Source organism: Panicum virgatum, chromosome 7N, assembly GCF_016808335.1.
Source record: "Panicum virgatum strain AP13 chromosome 7N, P.virgatum_v5, whole genome shotgun sequence".
Classification (NCBI taxonomy): domain Eukaryota; kingdom Viridiplantae; phylum Streptophyta; class Magnoliopsida; order Poales; family Poaceae; genus Panicum; species Panicum virgatum.
Window position 1 is genome coordinate 28095195 of NC_053151.1, and position 21720 is coordinate 28116914.

General features: G+C 48.4%; 2 protein-coding genes across 4 annotated transcripts; both read left to right on the top strand.

Annotated features, from left to right (window-relative positions):
* Positions 1–13135: 13135 nt before the first annotated feature.
* LOC120682684 lies at positions 13136–17801 on the top strand. 3 transcript variants are annotated; one of them, XM_039964663.1, is made up of 7 exons: positions 13136–13492; positions 13743–13814; positions 14880–15029; positions 15132–15205; positions 15291–15409; positions 16784–16867; positions 17443–17801. In XM_039964663.1, exons 2-7 carry the CDS (start codon positions 13808–13810, stop codon positions 17549–17551), a joined length of 543 nt encoding a protein of 180 aa, XP_039820597.1. In that variant the 5' UTR covers positions 13136–13492; positions 13743–13807; the 3' UTR covers positions 17552–17801. The 3 variants fall into 3 exon arrangements, with proteins under 3 accessions (XP_039820597.1, XP_039820599.1, XP_039820598.1); XM_039964665.1 differs by lacking the exon at positions 17443–17801 and adding an exon at positions 17276–17428 and having other exon boundaries at positions 13164–13492; XM_039964664.1 differs by having other exon boundaries at positions 13172–13446.
* Positions 17802–17952: 151 nt separating this feature from the next.
* LOC120682683 lies at positions 17953–20344 on the top strand. Its single transcript, XM_039964662.1, has 2 exons — positions 17953–19105; positions 19219–20344. Exons 1-2 carry the CDS (start codon positions 18814–18816, stop codon positions 20001–20003), a joined length of 1077 nt encoding a protein of 358 aa, XP_039820596.1. The 5' UTR covers positions 17953–18813; the 3' UTR covers positions 20004–20344.
* The last annotated feature ends 1376 nt before the right edge of the window (positions 20345–21720 follow it).

Sequence of the window (21720 nt, forward strand, 5' to 3'; positions counted from 1 at the left end):
GAGCATTTGTATGATTTTCAAATGTTTCTATGGTCATTGAGAAATACTTCGGGATTATTAAACCCTTAGAAAATCATACCACACACAAGCATGCAAGGAAAATAAATAACCCTATAAAAAGAAGCTTCCAAGGGAACCTAAGACTAGGTTTTAACAATTTATGGAAGCACATACATCTAGAAATTCTGTTCCTAGATTATATCATGAAAGTTGCATTAATTATGCTAAAAGCATAAAACCATTAAAAAAAAGGAGGTGTTATGTGGTGCTACAGGATCCATTCACAAAAACCTTCAGGGTAACATGTGAAAGACATAACAGAATAATAAAAGGATGCATAAAACCTTGGTCTTTTGGGGTTAGAATGGATAAATAGCTAATGGGCTGCACAATTTGAAGCCTGCCTCGGCGCGACGACATCGTGTAGGCCCTAACAACGCATGTAGTTGTTTGAGTACTTGCGGTAGCGCGCAAGGTAGCCGACGGGACCGTGGCGGGCGTCTTTTTTATTTTTATATTTTTCAAAAATATTTTTTACAGAAATATATTTTCGATTTCACAATTTATAGTTTTATACCCCTACCGTCCGGGGGGGCGGCAGGAACTTATATGTAAATAAAATTAATTTTTATTTGTGCAGAGGCCCTTGGCGGGAGTCTGCCGCCCCCTGCCGGGCGGCAGGGGGCGGCAGGCTCCCCACACTGTATAAAAGGCTTCTCTCCCCCTCCCCCTCATTTGCTTCCCACGACATCCAGAGAGGGTGAGGGAGAGAGGAGGGGTGAGGGAGGGAGTTGTAACGGCGAAGCCCTGCCAGATTTTGGATCCGAACCGCAGGTAATAAATATTTGTCAACTTTCTCAATCTAAATTTTTTGTATGTGTAATTCTATAATCAGTGTATGCAGCAGTAATGATATTTTAGCGATTTAGGTAATGTTTTTAATATTATTTAGGTAGAATTAAGATTAGTTTTTAGAAAAACTAATTAGGTTTACCAACCAATTTTGTGGTATTGATTACCAACATTCAGATAAATTGTAGAAAATGCAGAAAAATTTAGAAAATGTTAGAAAAATATATTAATAAAAATATATTGTACAAAAATTGTAGGAAATGCTAGAAAATGTTAGAAAAGTTTATGAAAATTTAAGATAAATTGTAGAAAATGCATAAAAATTGTAGAAAATGTTAGAAAAATATATTTATAAAAATGTATTGTACAAAAATTGTAGGAAATGCTAGAAAAGTTTATGAAAATTTCAGATAAATTGTAGAAAATGCAGAAAATTTGTAGAAAATGTTAAAAAAATATTTATAAAAATTAATTATACAAAAATTGTAGGAAATGCATGAAAATGCTAGAAAAATTATATGAAAATTTCAGATAAATTGTAGAAAATACAGAAAACTTGTATTTTTTGTGTTAGGTATGGCCGAAGATACGCCAGCTCTACTTGACGGAGTCATAGACTCATCGCACCGGTCCTTCCTTTCAGTGGTTCAGCGTGTGAAACTTAACGTGCTGCGTCCACGTCCACCAGCGGAGTTTATTCCTGTTGACCCACGATGGGTGCCTAGGTGATATGTCGTCGGATTATGTTTCTAAGAATATGTTTGTTTCGTATACGACATAATGTACTTACCTTTGATCGTTCTATTTTTCAGGTTGAGTGAGGCTGATCTTCTTACTATAGGTCGTCTTGCTGAAAGTGGTTCAGTAAAGCTGGACAGGTCCCTACTGACGGCTCTGGTTAATAGATGGAGGCCTGAGACACACACCTTCCACCTCCCTTGTGGGGAGATGACACCGACCCTACAGGACGTTGCGATGCTGCTGGGTCTTCCTATCAGTGGGGATGCCGTAGGGCCTCGCGTTGTCCCGCCTACGTGGTTGGACGATCTAGAAGAGTGTTTTGCAAATATTGACATCGCGATTGATGTAGAGGAGCACCCAAAAGCAACAGGGCCTGCCAAGTCATGGATCCTGCAGTTCCAGGTACATACCTTGTTTTGTTACGATTAATGTAAGAGTTATGCTTTTGACTAGTGCAGTTATGGTTTTATTTTATAATTGATCTCGTACTCATAAATGTTCATCTTTTCTATACAGCCCGACAATTTGGCACATGATGCTGATGAGGATAGCGTCACTCGATCCCTTGAGGCATACCTGTTGTGGTTGTTTGGATACATAATGTTCAACAACTCACACGGGGCCCATGTGGATAGGGTTCTTGTGCCTTACGCACAGGAGATCGCAGAGGCAGCGGCTTGGAGACGACCCGATAGTTCAGCGGCTTGGAGACGATCAATTAGTTTGCGCATGACATACCACAATAGTTCAGCGGCTTGGAGACGACCCGACGATGACGCCAAGGTCGGCGGCAGCAAGATGATCGTCGATGAGATTTGTGATCTGCGTGGGCCGATCTACATGCAGGAGGCCGGCGGCGACACGCGCCAGGAGCTACCATGCCCTCGCGTTGAGGCGTGCGTGTTCGTACCGATGGCGGCACCGACACATCCACAAAGAAAAAAAATCTGCATTAGTATCAAAAAACTAACACCTAAAAAATCAGTGCATTCTACGCAGACGACTACGTCGTCCTCCTCAGTGCGGCTCGGGCAGACCAAACGCCCACCCCTGCTCCCACCCCTCGCGCCGCTCCCCACCCCTCGCTGTCGCCTAAGCGGACGCTGGAAGTCCACGCGGCTGCAAGGAAGGCGGCGGCGGGGCTCCGCCCCCTCACATCTTCTCCTTCCTCCCCTCGCGCACTCCTTGCTGATGGTCTTGTCCATGGCGGCGGCGGCACCTTCCGGTGGTCTGCGGCTGGATCCACCCCGTGTGGACCTAGATCCGCCCACGCGGCAGCCTGATCTGCTCCCCCGAGGCCTCCGCGTGGCGGGGCTCTACACCTTCGGAGGGGCCCGGCTGCGGCGGCTCGGCGGGGTCCGGCACGGTGTGGGCCCCCGCGCGTCGGGGCGCTGCGGTGGTGCGGCCTGGCGGTGGCCGCTCCGGCGGCCTGCCCTCGGTGGCGCTCGTCTTCGCCGTGCCCTCGGCTGGCGCGGTGGGGCTCCGCTCGGCGGCGTTCGCGGCCTACGGCTGCACTAGCCGCGGTCAAGTCTGCTGCTGCTCCATGGGGATTGGCTGGGGTGCTGGCGAAAGCTTGGAAGGCGACGTCTGCGGACACCGCTCCCTCCTTGTAGGCGTCCTTTTGCACCCCTCGGCCTCCCCATGCCGGATGTTGCGGGTGAAAACCTAAACCATCTTGGGCTGCCGTCGGCGGCGTTTTTCAGCGACGCAACCTTCTTGAAGGCGACGCTACGCTATTCCGGATGGCGACGATGGCCATCGGCAGAGTGTGCTACCTCTTCTCTTTTTTTTCTTCTATAAATAAATTTGTTGCGTGTGCTGGTGCGGCTCGCGTCAAGGACCCAATCCGACCGGGCAGGGTGTGCAGAGGCTCTGGTCGACGGCCCAATCCGACTAGACGTTGCGAGTTGAGGCCTGGGTTGATGTCCCAATCTGACCTGGGTAGAGGGGATGAGCCGTGTCTCTGGAGGCTTCCTGTCTGCGCAAGCGATGCAACGGAGATTCCAGCGGCGGCACGATGAAGGTGAGGTTTTGGAGTGGCTCGGTGGTACTATGTCACCCTCGACGGCGAAGCAAACCCGGATCCTTGGAGAGTCCAGCGGCGGTGGTGGCGAGACCCCGTGCGCTTTAAGGTGGTGTCCGAGGAGTGTTGTGCGGCGGTGGATGCGGCGAGGCCCCCACGCATTGAGTTGAGCCCTGGGTCGATGTCCCAATCCGACCAAGGTGAGGAGTTGTCTCGGAGTTCCAGGATCCGGCACTTTTCAATGTTTGGGGTGCATAGTTGTAGGATCAAGAACACCGACTAGAGGGGGGTGAATATGCGGTTTAAAATCTAAAGCCAACAACACTAGAGAAATTTATTTAGTAACAAAGGAAAGCTCTATGTCATGCTATTACTATCTTTAGATGGGTTTGCAACCTAGGGTGACAAGATACAAATCAAGCTCTAGTAAAGTAAAATGCTCAAAGTAAAACGAGAATTAAAGTGAGCAAGAGAAGTAACCAAGCTTGACACAAAAATTTATCCCGTGGTGTCGATGACATGCCGGTCACCCCTAATCCACGTTGAGGTGGATTCCAAGAATCAACCGCTCCTCTATCAAGAACCTTTTGATCTTGAGCCGGCTTGAATCAAAGAACCGCTCCACACCTCGATTCCACCAGAGTTGCTCTTCATCACTCTGGTGAGGTGAGCACAAGACCTCTCACAACCGAAATCGGGGCTCCTCAACATTCTCCTTGGAGGAGCTACACGAAATCCTCTTCTCCAAGCCGTCTAGTGAGCGGCTACTCCCAAGAGTAACAAGTCGATGACGCTTGCTTGAAGTTTCCCTAGTGCCACAAAGCTCAAACTCTTGATGCAATGCACTAGGATGCCCTCACACTCTCAAGAATGCAATCTCTAAGCAAGTGTGTGTGTGAGAGGGATGCCTTAGCTCTATAGTGTCAAGTATGCAGTCCAAATGGCCAAGAGAGACACCCAATGGCCGGCCATTGGGTATATATAGACATCCCTTCAAAAACTAGCCGTTACACTCTTTTTTGCGAAGTCGTGGACCGTCCGCGTTTCAAAAACCGGACCGTCCGCCGTTATAAACCAGTGAGTCATAGTACATTTAATGCGTGTCAGAACTAGCCGTTAAGCCCTGGCGGACCGTCTGTGCCCCAGGAGAGGACCGTCCGCAGAGAGTGTTCCACACCACCAGAGACGAACATCGTCTCTGGTACAACTTTGAAATTAGACTGCGGACCGTCCGCGCCTTAGGAGCGGACCGTCCGCAGTTCATCCCTGAAACTCACTAGAGACAACAATGTCTCTGGTACAAACTGTCAAATAGTAGGCGGACTGTCCGCGCCCCGTGTGCGGACCGTCCGCAGCACAGACCATAAGCCCAACCAGAGAAAACACCCTCTCTGGTACAATTTGAGTTAGAGCTGCGGACCGTCCGCCCACCTGGGCCGGACTGTCCGCCAGTCACTTCTAAAAACCACCAGAGCCAAACATGCTCTCTGGAACGATTGCGGACCGTCCGCGCACCAGGGGGCGGACTGTCCGCGTTTGTGCAGTCAGCTCTCAAACTTGTTCTTTTTCAAATCTAGTCAAAGCGTCGTTAGCCCTCATGCATACAATTAGACATTTTGAGCAAAATGGCACTAACGACCCGTCAAGCACGAGTACTCGACCCCTCTTGATAGTACGGCTATCTATCCAACAAATCCGGTCACTTTTCATCCACTAAAAATCTTGTGACCGGTAAAATATAAAATCCCTATTTTATACCTTTGCCTTGAGCCCAAGCTTTGCTCATCATCTCCAAAACTCCACATGTTCACAACCAAATCTCTTTCATCCGTGGATCAACCTATACTCATTATCTCAAATGAAATCGTTAATCCACAAACCGTTGTCATTAATTACCAAAACTCGAATTAGGGGCCTAGATGCTTTCAATAGTGCCGCAACGGTACTTCGGCGAGGGGTCCTGCATGGCGGTGGCTCTTTCGGTGTGGTGCGGTGGGCACCTCTGCTGACTTCTGCTAACGTACGGCCGGAGTTGGGAGACCTGCGATCGTGTCTGCGTGATATGAAGATTACAGCGGCATGGTGGAGGAGTGGTGGTGGCCACTTGGCTTGCAGCAGACTGCGGCGGCTAGCTCTGCACGGCAGCGGCTGGTCGGTGCAGGACATCGTCGAGGACGACGGCGCTTGCGAGGTGGGCTGCGTATCGGCTTCTTCTTGGGTAGTAGTGGCGTGGCGTGGGGTTTTTTTTATGGAGTAGAGTTTGAGTTGCACAACCGTGTTGACGTCCCAATCCAATCGGTTGTTTGAGTCGAGTTCAAGAGTTGTGTGGTCGTGTTGACCAGTGTTGTTTGTTATAGTGCCCAATATGGGCATTCTTCTTTTTAATATAATCGGCAGCTCTCCTGCCTGATTTGTTTCAAAAAAAAACTAACACCAGATTGATCTACGAGCAAATCGAAACTACTCACCCAGCGGTAGAGCTGCTGATAACATGTTGAAACATGGTCTATTCACGGATCGTCTGATCTGTTTTCCCTGTTCCCAATCCCACAAGGAGGTGTCGAGATATTATAGATTGGATCTCGTCTCCCATCCCAAACCACAACAGAAACAACACAAGAGACAGACATGTAGGTGGAGGGTGTTCTCATTAGCCATCAATAGAATACAATAGGATATTATTTATAGACTTGGGCCTTCCAGGAGCACTTTCGTTATTAAGCCCATTAGCCTTAATCATGGTTTCTTAACAAGAACCATCTACCGGTGCCCACCGCTAGACAAAACTGCAACTGGGTCACATCTCACACGGTCACACGGTCACACGGGATGCCCCCTGAACCCGGAAGCCGCGCCCTTCTAGCGCGCGCGGCACGAGCCCGGCAAGTGGCGTCCAGGGCCAGTGATTGGCCTACTCTTGCGTGGCGTTTGCCGCTGGTGGCCTGGCGCGACCGCCGCGATCTCATTCTACTCTGCATGCAGCAAAGTCCAGGGCCTGCAGCTTCTCGTGCACGTTCTGCTTCGACGGCACACGGCACGGCGGCCGCCGCCGGGGATACGAGCCAGCGGCGGCCGCGTGCGGACAAGACGCGCGCACCCCCGGTGTCCCCCCTCCCCCGATGCGGACGGCGCGTGTGCGTCCACCTCGTCTCCACACCGTCACGTGCCGGCGCAGGGGTATCCTAGGCTCGGCCGAGCTGACGGACGAGGAGGTGAGCTCGCGTCGCCACCCACGAGCCCTCGCCACGCCACGCCACGGGCCAGTAGGGTCCTCGACACGGGAGCAGGAATCCATGATCGGCTCCGCGAGCGATTGGTGATTAGCAGCTGACACAGAGATGGGGATAAGAAGCGTGTGCGAGTCTGCGGGACGTGGAGCCCATGGCGTCCGATTCGATCTCTCTCCCTCGCCCTATCAGTTCGCGGCTTGGCCTGGACGCGTTCGTCCGCTCCGGCGCACTGCTCCGGCGGGGACGACAGCCCACGAACGCGAACAGGCCGGAGGGCGTGCTGCGTACGTCTGTCTGCCCAGTAACCCGCCTTTCCTGCCGGAGGTGTTGATGGAACATAAGAGCGCGCGTTCGGCGCCGCCGCCGTGCGTTTCCGTCACAATTCACGACCGGCCAGGCCATTCACCGCGACGTCGACGGCACTGGCACCGGCGGGGATTGGATCCTCCACGATTACGGGTGCGTACGGAGAAGACACCGCACCGATCGAGCTGGAGAGCTCGTGCTCGTCCTGGGCACGCGTCGCCATCAACAGCAGTTGCGACCGGGCCGCCGATCGATTCGATTGGGGGAAGCGCCCATGTTCCTTTTGCTCGTCACGGCATGGAAGGACCAAAGGGGCCGTCTGTCCTTGCGCCGCTTCCAATCCATGACCAGCTAGTCCTAGCTAGACCCGAGTTCTTCGGCGACGCCTACGTCAGCATGCACGGAGAGGGCAGAGCAGCGGTTGGCGCGGCCACCGGCTCCTCGCCGTGCACAGTGCCGGGCCACGCAGGTCAACACTGGCACGGCACGTCGTTACCTACCTTACCTTACCTTCCCTGCAGGGAGGAGGTGTCCAGTGCAGTTGTTGTTGTACGGCTGCGTGTCATCGTCAAATCTACCGCTCTCGTCAAACGGCCGGGGTTTTACGCAGAGGGCTACGGGCGCACGACCGGGCCGCATTGATCTCGCCGAACCGGGACGCTGGGAAGACGAAGACGAGTCTATGGCTCATCAAGGTGGAGCGCCGCAGCCGCGACCGCGACCGCGACCTGCCGCTGCCGGTGTCGATTGGCAGCGGCCGTAGCCCGTAGGTCGTGCGACTTCGCCAGCAACCGCTGTGAAGGACTACGCGTGTTCTGAACAGTGGGATCCCAGGAGATGAGACGTGTAACTAGCTAGGGCTCAAGGCTCATCAGTCGCTCCGAGTCAAGATAAGAGGTTGGGTCATCAAGATGGGGAAAAAGGATGTAGCAGAGGAAAAATCAGCCGAGCAGGTACTGGGCGTGGGCGGAGTTGGATCTTCGTATCCCAGAATCCGAGGAGGGCATAGGATGACACCTGGCCTACATATCGACTCTTATGATGGACAATGAACTCTCATTTCAGCGAGCCTCCGTAGAGCCAGACTAATTATTTAGTTTACCGCTGGCTGCAACAATATTTATAGCTCATCTTTCAGTTTACTCGTATTATAGTTTAGCTCTCCAATATTACCACATGGTCTACTTGTCTATCTCACAAAAATTCTTGGTTCTTGTGTTCAAGTTGACTGTAAGCTAACAATCTGCTTCTTCTCTCTTTTCTCTTTTTTCTTCTTCATCTCAGCATTCAGCCTATTTATAGCCCACCATAATACTTGCTCGTAGGATGCAGTAGCTGAAAGCAGATAAACGCCACGTCAGACCTGACTCACCACCTTCCAGAACCACTGTAAGCTTGTTCTACTCCCTCCGTTCCAAATTATAAGTCATTCAAAGAATCTTGAAGAGTCAAACCATTTTAAAGTTTGACCAAAATTATAGAGAGAAACATAAAAATTTATTACATCAAATAGGTATACTATGAAAATATAGCTAACAAAAAATCTAATGATACTTAATTGGTATCATAAATGTTATTACCTTGTTATATTAATTTGGTCAAACTCGAAAAATATTGACTCTCCAAGATTCTTGGAATGACTTATAATTTGGAACAGAGGGAATACATTGTATTATATTGGGCTGTTCAATTTAGCCCAACTATTTGGACTTCTGGGCTTACTGATCTGATTGTTAGAAATTGGACACCATTCGGAAGGCCCCATAAACCCTCGCTGTCGGCTTCATCTCGCCCTTACCGTCAGCCATCCCCAATCCCTTCCAGGGCTGGCGGCGGTGAGCTCGCCAAGCTGGTAGGTGCAGTGTAGCCAGGAGCGGGCTCCATTAAATTCAAGGATATTCAATTGAACTTTTATTATTTTTAGCAATTTTTATATAGCATACCTTATGTATATAATAAAGATGAAAATGGTACAATAAAATAAGTTTTTAAGAGTATCTCGAGCGGATCCCCATTCCAAATTAAACTACTATATTGGAAAGAATTTTGAAAAAACTAGTGGATGTGCACGTGCAACATGCACGTATTTAAAGAACAATTATATTTAAAAATATCACATATTTAATAAATAATTATATTTAAAAATACTATTATGCAGTAGCTATTATATTATAGAGTACAAAATAAAAGGTAGAAATAACAATACAGAGTAATTGTAAACTGAGGCACAAATATTATTTTAGAATAATGAAACTTAATCAAAATATATATAATCTTATTCACACTCAAAAAATTCTAACAATAATATATATAAGAAATAAAAGATTAAGAAATAAACGATATATGATGTAATATATATAAACATAAATGATTAAGAAATAAACCATATATGTTGTAATACAAAAAATGATTCTTCAAGAAATGTGCAAACTTTTCTGGCTATAATATCAGAATAATTGATAGTCCTAGTTGATTGCTTGTTGGCATTTTTTCTTAGCCTTCTGATCATCTGTCATATTAAGGTACCTTTTGCTCCACCTTTCTCTGTCTTTCGCCCTCCGCCACTCGACCAGAGACAATTCCGGAAGAACTATCACATGGTTCAAAAAATGTAAGAACGTTAGTGAATTGATACTATGCATATGATCCAACTATAATACGAATAATTAACAATACCATGTGCTTTGTATAGAGTGCTCGTACATTCCATTGGAATTGTTTGGAAAGTATCATTGTGATGCAACCATGAATCATCAAAATCATTTGTAGTTCTCTTGTTTAACCTAGAAGTTAGATGCTCACAACGCCATTGGACGTATTTGTTTCATTAATCACATGGGCAACACCTACATAAGGTGAATGCATTTGAGTTAGCAGACTCACACACTGATGGGTGCAATTTTTTTTAAATATACCTGTTGTGGTTCTCCCGTCTGACTCAGAATTCGGTTGCTCAACAACGCCATTGGACGTATTTGCTTCATTAATCAAAGGAGCAACACCTACATATGGTCAATACATTTTGAGTTAGAAGACTCACATACTGATGTGTCGGGTTGTAAAAATTATACCGATATTCTGTATATCATTCTGAGCAGCTTCTGTTTCGGCCTTTTTTCAATGATAACTTTCTCGTCTCTTAGCATTCAACTCGGCTTTTTTTTATCAGCTTGCATACTTGCATATTTCTCCCTAGCCTTTTGCCGCTTAACTTCCCTTTGCTTGGTGCAATCAACTGGAATTTCAAATGTTATGGTTTATGAATTATGTGCAAAACTAAAATTAAACACTTATAACAAGATCATACAAACATACCATTTTGCACAGCTTGGTTATCATGTTGATCATGTGAATGTCGCTTATGACGATTCAAGGTATTTGTGATATCTCCAAATGGTCGACTACCATCCATTTGCTTCAACCCATCAAAATATGTCACAACAAAAAATAAATAACGAGTCATCTCGGTGCTGATTAATCAAACGAAGAATCACCTCTGTGAGCAAACATGCAGGGGGGAGACGTTTAGAGAACAATTATGAATCAAACCTCGAACCTCTATCCTCCCTTCTCGGCGAACAGGGCTGTCGGATGGGGATGACCAGAGCCGCCTATGGCGCCAACCAGTGGAGTCTCGCACCTCAATGGCACCCTTCTCGACTGACAGGGGCACCGGTGGCGACGATCAACCAAATGTGCAGGAGGGCGCCGGTGCCTGCAGCTGAATCTGAACCCCATGCGCCGAGCAGGCGGGCAGTCAGGAACGCGGCAGAGCGCGGCAACGTGGAGCGGATGGAGCACTCCGAGTAGGCGAGGCCACGGCTGCAACGAAGCAGCTGAACAATCAGGCGTGCAATCAAGAATACGGGAGCGTGCAGCAACGTGGGGCGAAGGGAGAGCGCTGAGGAGGCGAGGCCGCGGCCGGGCAGGTAGCACGCGGTGACGTGTGAGCACGCCAAGCAGACGGGCAGGCAGCGCACGGTGACGTGCGACAAGAGCGGCGGAGGAACAGGAGGGCACCCAGCGTGTGGTGCTGTGCGATGAAAGCGGCGGCCAGAACGAGAAGAACGGGACAATCAGCAGAGAAACGTGACCGTGATCTCCCTTGCTTCCATAAATTCAGTGATCCTCTCTTTTTTACTACAAAAAATCAGTGATCCTCTCTTTACTTCCAAAAAAAACTTCCCAAAAAATCAACAATCCTCTCTTTTTTACTTCCAAAAAATCAGCGATCCTCTCAATTTTTATACTTAAAAAAAACAGCATCCTCCAAAAATCAGCGATCCTCTCTTTTTTTACTTCCAAAAATACAACATCCTCTCTTTTTATTTCTAATAAAAAAACAGCATCCCAAAAATCAGCGATCCTTTCTCTTTTTACTTCAAAAAAAAGCATCCTCTCTCTTTTTACTTCCAAAAAACAGTGGTGGGTACGATAATCAGCGATCCTCTCTCTTTTACTTCCAAAAAATCAGAATCCCCCAAAATCAGCGATCCTCTCTATTTTTACTTCCAAAAAATAGCATCATCTCTCTTTTCACTTCGAAAAAAATAACGGTGGGTATGGTAAAACTTTTGGTGAACAAAAACAAGACTTTTGGGTGAAAACATTTTCTATCTATCAAAAAATGAGACTCCACCCCTTTTCGTCAAAACTTTTGGCATGACAAGTGGGACCTCCGTGAGGGGTACGGTGGGTCTAACTTTGATGAGAAAATGTTTCAAATGTTTCAACTTTTATAGTATAGATAGATTATGCTCTACACCTCTATCAGATCCTCTTTATCTTTCTTTTTTTCTTAATAATTATTGAGACAAACTAATAATTCACCCCAACTCTCCCAAAATAGAGGGAAGTTGTTGGGATGAAATTATTGGGAAATTGCAAAAGTAACTCTCCCAATATCATGAAAGAATATCAAAAGATTCCTATTAGATGGTTATTGGAAAAAAAATTAAAACTGCTGGAGATACGACTAGCCAAATTTACCAATTTAGCTACGCTCTAAAATAGATTTTACAAAAAAAATATTAGAGTACTTCAACAAATTCTGTAAAACTAAAAACTAAGAGGCTGAAAGGCTAATATGGTAGGCTATCCAAAAGTAGAGAGCCAACGAGACGGGATGAGTCATTTACAATTCTGCTGGAGACTTTTTCTTTAATAACAGCTAAATTTATTTATTTTTAAAATACTTTAGCTAATTTTTTGAAAATGCTATAAAGCTCCGATCTACCTAAAAGCCCCCAGCGGCCCACCTCCCATCCCCACTGCTGGCCCACCCACGGCCCAAACTCATTCGCTCGGCCATCGTGGATCCTATATATCTTCCGGAAGATTTTTTCTTCCTCATATTCCACTGTTTGAGATTCGTGCAACCAATCACATCCATCCATATCTTCCCTCAACCCTAACCAAGCACCCGCACGCCCTTCTCCTGCCCCTGTGCGCCGCCGCCGCCGTCACCCGAGGCCCTCGCCGCTGGCCCGGCGCTGCTTGCCCCACCCCACGCCACCGCCGCCGCCCGTGCCCACACGCACCGCCGCCACCCGCACGCGTCCACCCGGCCCTTGTGCGCCGCCGCCGCCGTCACCCACGGGCCGCCGCCGGTGGCCAAGCGCTGCTCGCCCCGCCCCATGCCGCCGCCGCCTGTGCCCAGACGCTCCGCCGCCACCCGCGCGTCCTGCTGCTCTTCGTGGCGCTGCCTGCGTTGCCCTGCTGCTGTGCCGCCGCCGACCGCCGTCGGCCGCCGGCGCCGGTGAAGACGAGGAGAAAATGTTGATTCAACATTTCCAAAATATTGATTCAACATTTTAAAAATGCCGGTTCAACATTTTCTAAATGTTGGTTCAGCATTTTAGAAATATTTGGTTTAATATTTCTTTTATTAAATGTGTTTTAGTGGGCTTTATAGATGACTTCCTTAATCATCTTCCACCAGATGTATAGGAGCCCCCTCGGCCATCCCGACGGCCGACGCCCCCAGCCAGGCAGCAGCCACCCGCCCTCCCGCCAGCCTCCCTACTGCCCCAAACCCCCAACCCTAGGCCGCGCAAGCAGCGCTGCAGCGGCCGAGCGCTAGCGCCCCGAGGCCGAGGCCCGGACCGCCCGCGCCCGGCGCCAGACCTCCGCGCGGCCGCACCCCCGCCGCCCTGCGCCGGTCAGGGCCAGGCTCCGGAGTCCGGACGCGCGCCCACGCCGCGCAGGACGAAGTGGCACCGCCGCCGCGCCGCCCCGCGCTGAGCAGCCAGCCAGCCAAAGGCGACGCCGCGACGGCCGACGGCCCGAGCGCAGGTAGAATCCTCTAACCAAGGCGAACAAGCCACTGAAGTGAACCAAGGTGAGGATTGACGAATTTGTCCGAATTTTGTGAGAATGTGTCAATGCAATTTGTGGTTATTTATGAATTTGCGAAAAATTAGCATCAATGCAGTGAGGAATTTTTTAGCTATGAATCTATACGTTAGGAAATTAGGCTATAAAAAAAATAGCCTTTGAAAATTGTGAATACCCGTACCCCAAATTCTAGGCCCGCCCCCGGGTAGCGAGCCTAATTTTTCTATATTACCATTTCAACTGATTGGCTGCAGGGTTGGTCGGCGTTAACTGAGTCAGGTTGTTTGTTCGCTGGGCAGTGCAAGCTTAATCGGCCACCATGGATGGTAAGCGCGCTTCGTCTCTTTCATATCCCCAACCCCCCCCCCCCCCCTGGTTACCTACATGCGCTGTCATGTGTCAGTCATAGTCACAGGATTCGGGGTCGATGCCTCGTCCCTCGACCCGGGAACGCCGTTCCGATTCGAGGGTCGGGGTCGAAGAGGGTCAGTGTCCCATTCAAGGTTGGATCGTGTCCCAGTTTGAAAGGGGTCACAGCCCCATTGCTAGCAGATTTAATTGGGCTAAGGAGGTTAAGGACTGTGGATTGGTATGGTTTTTGTTAGACAATGGGCTAAGTACGTGTAGCATGGTCTAAATGTACTTTTTTATACGTTTCTTATATGCTTGTGCAGATTAGTTTCTTCATTAGTAGCACATATATAATTTTTGTCTTTATAAAGACACATCGATCCGAAGATATCGACCCCGATGAATCAGAGTCGCGTTCCACATAATAATTTATCGTTCCATAGATATATACCCTCTTCGTACCACAATTTTATAAAGTGACGACCCTCGACCCTCGACCCCGTTCCTCGACCCGGTCGACCCAAGGACTTTGTGACTATGGTCAGTATTTGGGAGTAGGCTGTGTTTCAGATAAAATGGGTTTTTGGTGATTTTGAGTAAGATTATCATAAATGCTCGGCGAGCTAGGGTGTCAAACTCTTGTGCTAACTTAGCATCGGCCACGTTAGATTTGGGACAGAAATTACAGCTCTAGCACTAGCATATAATCTGGAATTATGGTTGCACTTGCACAGTGGTGATGTTTCATTACAGGAGCACAGAAGGGGAACGATGTGCAACTTTGCTGCAGAAAATTGTTCAAAATAGCTTTCCTATTTACAAATGAATTTAGCAGTACATGATAAAAGGCTCCCCTTTTTACTTATTATGCAATAAGTAGATTAATGCTAGCAAGAGAAGCAGGGAAACGATTAGAATAATCATAATGCCACACAGCTTTGCTGAATGGTATCATATCACAGTTCGCACCTTTCAATTGTGCTCCTTGAGTATAGCTTCTGCTTCATGTTGTCAATTTCTCATGACTATTTCTCAAACAGTCGATAAGCAAGAAACAATGGAGGAGACCATCCTTGTTGGTGACGATCTCATGCGAGGGCCACCATCACCTGTCATACCAAAAGAGATTGCATCACATGTCCTTGAAGGCGTTGAGCTTTGTGATGGTATACTAAGGAATCTTTTCTTATGTGAGTAATTGCCTTTTTCTTACATCGATATTATGTTTCTCTTATTCCTTGTGCATTTATGTGGAAAAAAGATATGAGAAAAACATCATTTCTGTTCTCCAGGCCTACAGATAAATGATATTGAGCCATTCTGCCAAGATGAAATTGTGCTATACCGACAATGTGCTGAGAAAAGGGTTAGTTATATTAAAACCATTTGCCTGTTATCTGATTTCGTTTGGTGTTTATTCAACCGTATAGCATTACATCTTATTATAACAGGACAAGGAAATAAGAGAACGGATGCAAGATAGTGAATATAAACTGGGCTTTTCAATGCCTCTGGAGGAAGCAAAGGACAGAGCTACCCAACTCCAATCAGAAGTCACGCTGCTAGAAAGGTAGTTTAGTAACTGATGATTTTGCCTGTTATACTACCATAGCATCATCATGTCACGAGTCCTGTCTCCTAGATGAACATTCAAGTTTTTTCTTTCTCATAAGAGATTTAGGAGCTGTAGTAGCATGATCTACTTAACAACAAATGTCTTTATGCTGAATGCTTTATTCAATTATTCCACGGTTATATCCAATTAGAACTAGTAAACTAGACAGAAAGCAGGAGAAAAGTCGCAGGAGCATGGTAGTATAGTCTCTGACTTCATCCCTTGATCCGTTAATCCATTTGATGGTTACAAGCTCTTTGCTTTAATCATGCTTTGACGGTTACCATACCTATTAGACTTAACTGACATTATGAATTATGATATTATTAACAAGCTTTATGTAGGAAATGAGCCCTGCATGAGCAAAAGCTTATAGACACTACTGGGGGTGTATTGGGTAGTTTGTGGAGAGATAGAGATAGTAACCATGCTGAGAAGGCAGACAAAAAGTTATACTGAGTAACTCTCCAATTTAGTAGGAGGCTAGTGTGTTTTTCCCATCCGAAACATTCAAGCTCTTAATTAGTAATAATGGATCACAGCACACAATGCATGTTAGTTTTATTCTGCCAAATACATAGTTGCTTATTTTCTTATACTTAAAACTTTCAGACTAAATTGCTACCCTACCTCATAAAGCTTGGCGGCTGATGCCAACAGAATCATAAAAAAAGAATACTCATATAAAAGGTGCTGTTTCAGTACACTTATGTACCTTTAGATTGATGAGCTGCACAGTTCCTGCTTGGTGTACTATAGGAAGGAGCTTTTTAGACCTTCATATGCACACCAATTATTCATTCCGATGGGTAGTTTTTATTCTGGTGTTCCACAGGCTTAGACCTTCCTAATGAATCATCAGTTAAACTACCTGCTGATGATGTTTTAGCGCAGTACTTGTCGTTTCTCTTCTATAATTCATATTTTGCTAAGCACAGGAATTAGGAAGTCACAAACAAAAAGAATTTAGATTGACATGCCCAGGATATCCTTGGTTTTAAATCTCTTGGGCCTAAGAGAAAATAGTTAGTGTGGATGTTACTCATGAATGCTGAGAGGTCAAAATAAATATCTAAATGGAAGAGGGCAAAACAGAGAGAAATTTACCAAATCTGCATTTGAATCTGGTATTTTTAAAACAATATCAGGAAACTTACAGGCATTACATTTTAAAATGGAGGCCTTGTGTTGGTAAGGTACAATTTTTTTGATTTACTGTTAGGCACAATACAGTAAAACAGCAGGAATTGTGAATCGTAGTGAATATCCTATTAATTCATTCACAAGCCTTTAAATTCTGCTTGTGTCGGGTCTTATACTTCTCTGTAGGCGCATGATTCTTGCAAGTGGACTTGAGGGTATGGAAGGATTTCGTCAAAGATGGAGCTTGCACGGACAGCTTGAAGATACAAGGTAGTTATTTTGACTCTGTGTGAGTGATATAATAACTTGTGCTCATTATGGTCTTTATAATGGAAAAAGTTTGCCTTGTAAAAATGAACCATGAGAATGTAGTGGACTTCAAACTTCAGATTCATGGAATGGCAATAACTCGAAGTTGACAGCTTCTTAATTTACACACAAATAATGGATCTGAGTTACCAAATCACATATGTGAAAAAGATCTTATCAAATTATTCTGTTGGGTCTGGTTAGCCTCTTAGTTAAGTAGTATGAGCAGAATTGCTCTGTGATCATTTACTGCAAAACTTAATTAAGCGTTTTTGCCTTGCTCTTTTATCTTCTTAATAAATATTCGTTATTTCAGTTCCACTGTGTTTTTTGCCACATATTATAATCATGCCATTTTCTCTGGCGCAGCTTGCTCTAGAGTGTAGACTACTATGGTTATTTAAAGCAGGTTACTGAAGTGCTTCAGTGCTTGCTTCAATGAAATTGTCCATTGCTTGAGGTTGAGGGGACAAATCAAACTTCTTAAACATGATCAGCTTGTGTTTTCTGTCTACTTTACAATCTCGTCTTTGCAGGAAAAGACTTGAGGCACTGAACCGTGGCATTGGAAAAAGAGAGAACCAAAGCTCTAAGGGGGAAGGGACAAAATCAGCTCCAGCTGGGAAGAGGTGGTTCTTTTGGTAGGTTAGTATTGTTTTTCCCAAGGTGAGGAAACTCTAGCTTAAGATATAGGAGTATTAATTGCAACATCACTCACTTATTAATTTCTGCAATATTGTACCCCCGCACCAGCCATTGTATCTGCTAGTGAATGGATTTGCTTATGCGCAGATCTAATTTTTGAATTTGAAAATATGGAAATCAATTAAAAGTGTAGACCATGAAACCATTTGTGGTGATGTGCATGTATTCTCTGCTCATTCACCCATACATCTGTGCCAGCGCCTCTTCATGAGTTAACGACAATCTTCGATTGTTTCTTTATCAGTGGAGTAGGTTGTCTAATATATACTCTACCCTGTGCTTGCCGCGGATTTACAGTATGCGCTGCAAAGTGCAAACCCCAAAGGCAGCCCCATCCAGCTGTACAACTATTTTGATCCAGATGCTGCGGATAGCTTATTATTAGCTTCCTTTGAGCAACTTCCTGAAGCAAGATTGCAACTGGTAGAGCTATAATATGTTGACACTCTATGCACCTCTATGGTCGTGCCCTATACACCCCTCTAAAGAGTGTGCCGTACTAATGTCTTCTGCCTCTCAACTCTCAAGATGAAACCTTACTCCGAAGATTCCATTGTTTTTGTCATGAGATATGTCTGGATTGCTCACTCTGATCTCAATGTTCGTTCCATCGCCTTTTGGTGTTGAGGAATTTGAATTCAGATCATGACAGACAACCTGGGGCACTCGTATGCTGAACTAGTTTGTTGCCTGCTTTTGATTTTCTGAACTTGAGTTATTGGATCGTTTTCGTTTTTCTCTCTTTTCTTGGTCTCCTTTTATCTTGGACGTGATGTTTTTTTTCTGGCGTTGACGATCATGGTCCATGGAACACAGCTACGCAGATGCTGGCCATGTAGATTCTGTTGCAGTAACGTAGAGAAGATGGCACTCAACACTGGGACCTAGAAGGCGAGAACAAAAGAACAGGCACCCAGATTTCATCATCAGCTGTTCTGTTCATCTCCTGACCATCGATCTCTCTCGCCATCTCCGGCGTTGCCCGGCTTGACAAGCATGGAATCGTTTCATGTGGAGCGGCGAGCGAGGAGCAGTTGACTTGCCGAGACTTGATCCGCGAAAAGCCATGCTTGGTTCCAACGACACTCGTTTTGGTCAGAGCCACAGAGACCGCGCACGCACCCGTCGTCCTCCCGGCTACAAGAAGGCCTGTCTGCCATCGCCTCCTTCCTCCGTATCACCCAGCAACCAGATTGATCGAGATGGCGTCCGTTCGGCTGTTCCCGGCGGCCGCGGCGCTGCTCGCCTTCCTCGTCGTGGCGGTGGGCGCCCAGCCGATGGACCCTGGCCAGCCGGACGACCCCCTCCTGTCGGACCCGAACGTGATCCCCCTCTACATGAGCCCCGGCTCGCCGCCCACCTACGTGAGCTGCTACAACAACACCCATGGCCAGCAAGGGTCGGAGCCCATGTGCGGCGTCCTCGTGCGCCAGTGCCCCCGCGGCTGCCGCGACACCTGCTACGTTCACTGCCCCTCCTGCAAGCTCGTCTGCCGTAAGCTTCCGACCGCGCCCATTCTCTCGACCTCGAGCACACCACCACGTATATATCTTGCGCAGCGATTTTGAATTTTTGATCGATCGGTTTTGTGCTGATCGATCGGGCAGTGTGCGAGCTGCCCGGCACGGAGTGCTACGACCCGCGCTTCGTCGGCGGCGACGGCAACAAGTTCCTGTTCCACGGCCGCCGGGACGCCGACTTCTGCCTGCTCTCCGACGCCAAACTGCACATCAACGCGCACTTCATCGGCAAGCGCGGCGCCCACCAGGGCGCGCGGGACTTCACGTGGGTGCAGGCGCTGGGCATCCGCTTCGGCGGCCACCGCCTGTACCTCGGCGTCCGGCGGACGGCAGCCTGGGACGCCGCCGTGGACCGCCTCGCAGTCACCTTCGACGGCGCGCCCGTGCCGCTGGGCGCCAGCTGGAGCCCCGCCGCGGCGCCGGCGCTGTCCATCTTCCGCACGGGCGCCGCCAACGGCGTGGTGGTGCGCCTGGACGGGCGGTTCCGGATCGTGGCCGACGCGGTGCCCGTCACCGAGGAGGACTCGAGGGTGCACGGCTACGGCCTGGCCCCCGAGGACGGCAGCCTCGCGCACCTCAACGTGGCGTTCAAGTTTTACGCCATCGGCGCCGACGTGCACGGCGTGCTGGGCCAGACCTACCGCCCGGGCTACGTGAGCGCCGCCGGGGTGGACGTCGGCGCCAGGGTCCCCGTCATGGGCGGCGCCCGCAGGTACCAGGTGTCCGACATCTTCGCCACGGACTGCGAGGTGGGGCGCTTCGCCGGCGACGACGGCGGGCTCGCCGGCGGGCCCATGGACATCATCGAGGAGCCGGCCGCCGCGCTCTGCGGCAGCGGGAAGGGCGGCGCCGGCCTGGTCTGCAAGAAGTGATCCTGGCAGCGAGCTACTAGTTCCCAGTGACAAGAGGGCGCCTGCTTGCATAGTGTTTTTTTTTTCTTGCGTGCGTGCTGACATGGCTGCTGCAGGCTGCAGCTACCAAGAGGTAGTAGTTGTACGTGCGGCGACCGAATAAAAGAGAGGGCGTGGTGTGACGTGTCTTGTGTTGGTCAGTCGTGACCGTGGGCAACGCTGGAGAAGTGGCATGTTGCTCAGGTGTCGGAAGTGTTGTAGTGTTGCCAGGATAGGATCCGCATGGTGAAATTTCCTGCAGGTCGTGAATCCTGGCTACTTTTGTTCTTTAATTCAAATAAACTCATCCAAACAATTTTTTTTCATAGGAAGCAAGAAAAATTCTCAACAAATTACGGTTGCTGACAATTACTGTGATTTTGTAGCATGCATGTCATGTGCTTGGCATCCCTATTGAAACCAGACGTTCATGATTTTTGGTAGATAAGCACTTGGTATTGAGTACTCTATCCTGCTTGTGATGAGTGAATTGTCAACCGTGCGATGTGATCGTGCGCTTGGTCTTTGGATTGCAGGTACACGGGCGTCGAGTGTCGACGGGGAGCTGCCGTGGAGGTGCTGTGGCCGATGGACCGTGCGGTGGACGGCGGTGAAGGGCAGCCGGGACCGGAGCTCGGATCGGGCGGCAGCTGTGGCGTCCACTCCTGGATCGAGGGCGCAAGCGGCGACGGAAGGCGGGTTTCTTGGTTTGCGCCACAAAACCAAGGAGGCGGACGGCGGTTGAAGACGCCAAGTCGTGGAGGCACATGCGTCGGTCTCGGGACTGACGGAGGCGACGGGCGTCGACGGCGTCTAGGGCCTCGCTGCGGGCGAGGAGGTGACGGGCGTCGGGCGGCGTCTAGGGCCGTCAGAAGGCCGAGGCGGGAACGGCGTCTAGGGCCACGGCGTGGAGGCGGGAATCTTCCCGCGCGTGAGGTTTTGGCGGTTTTCTCAAAACCGGCCACCTACCCGGGTTTCGTGGACCCTCCAAAACCGCGGACTGGATCTTCATCAAGACGGCGGCATCGCGGAGAAGACTTCGTTTCGAAGAAAGAACCTCGGCCGTCGGATGAGATCGTTGTACAGGGGGTGCTGCAGGCCTACCGGTCTGACCGGTCCCTGGCACCGGTCTGACCGGTCCAGCGCACCGGTCTGACCGGTCCCGCGGGTATAAATACCCCTTCACCTATGTTAGGTTAATTGCGGCTTTTGTAATCTGTTCGTGGACTCTCTGTTTCCCCAGGCCGCTAAGGCCAAGCATGAACTAGAACTGGTTAAGGATGCTCCTATTGTTAGCGATGTGCTTGAATGCGAGGAGTGTCCTATCTTCAAGTCTGATCTAGCTTCTTTGCAGTCCAAGTTTGCTACTGTTGTGTGCGAGCTAGAGGAGATGAAGTCTAGGCTAATTTTGCTTGGTGCTTGTAAGCTTTGTCCCACGCTTAGGTTGGAGCTAGAGGAGAAGAACGCTTTGATCAAGTCTTTTGGAAAGACTAAGGTCATAGAGTCTAGCCCACCTATTGACTGCTCTGTTTGCCCTGGTTTGATCTCTGATTTGGATAATCTTGTGGTAGAGAAAGCCAACCTGGAGAATGAAAATACCTATCTTAGGGCAATTCTTAGTTGGGTTTCTGCTAGTGAGCCGCAGTTGGGCATGATGATCAAGCAGTTCAAGCGTGGTGATGGGTTTGGGGTCGGTTAC

Bases quoted from the DNA above. Each gene is read 5' to 3' on its own strand.
- LOC120682684 (XM_039964663.1), top strand. The intron at 15,030-15,131 runs GTGAGTAATTGC...TCTGTTCTCCAG, and splicing joins ACTAAGGAATCTTTTCTTAT to GCCTACAGATAAATGATATT. The intron at 16,868-17,442 runs GTAGTTATTTTG...TCGTCTTTGCAG, and splicing joins GGACAGCTTGAAGATACAAG to GAAAAGACTTGAGGCACTGA.
- LOC120682683 (XM_039964662.1), top strand. From the start codon at position 18,814: ATGGCGTCCGTTCGGCTGTTCCCGGCGGCCGCGGCGCTGCTCGCCTTC. The intron at 19,106-19,218 runs GTAAGCTTCCGA...TCGATCGGGCAG, and splicing joins CTCCTGCAAGCTCGTCTGCC to TGTGCGAGCTGCCCGGCACG.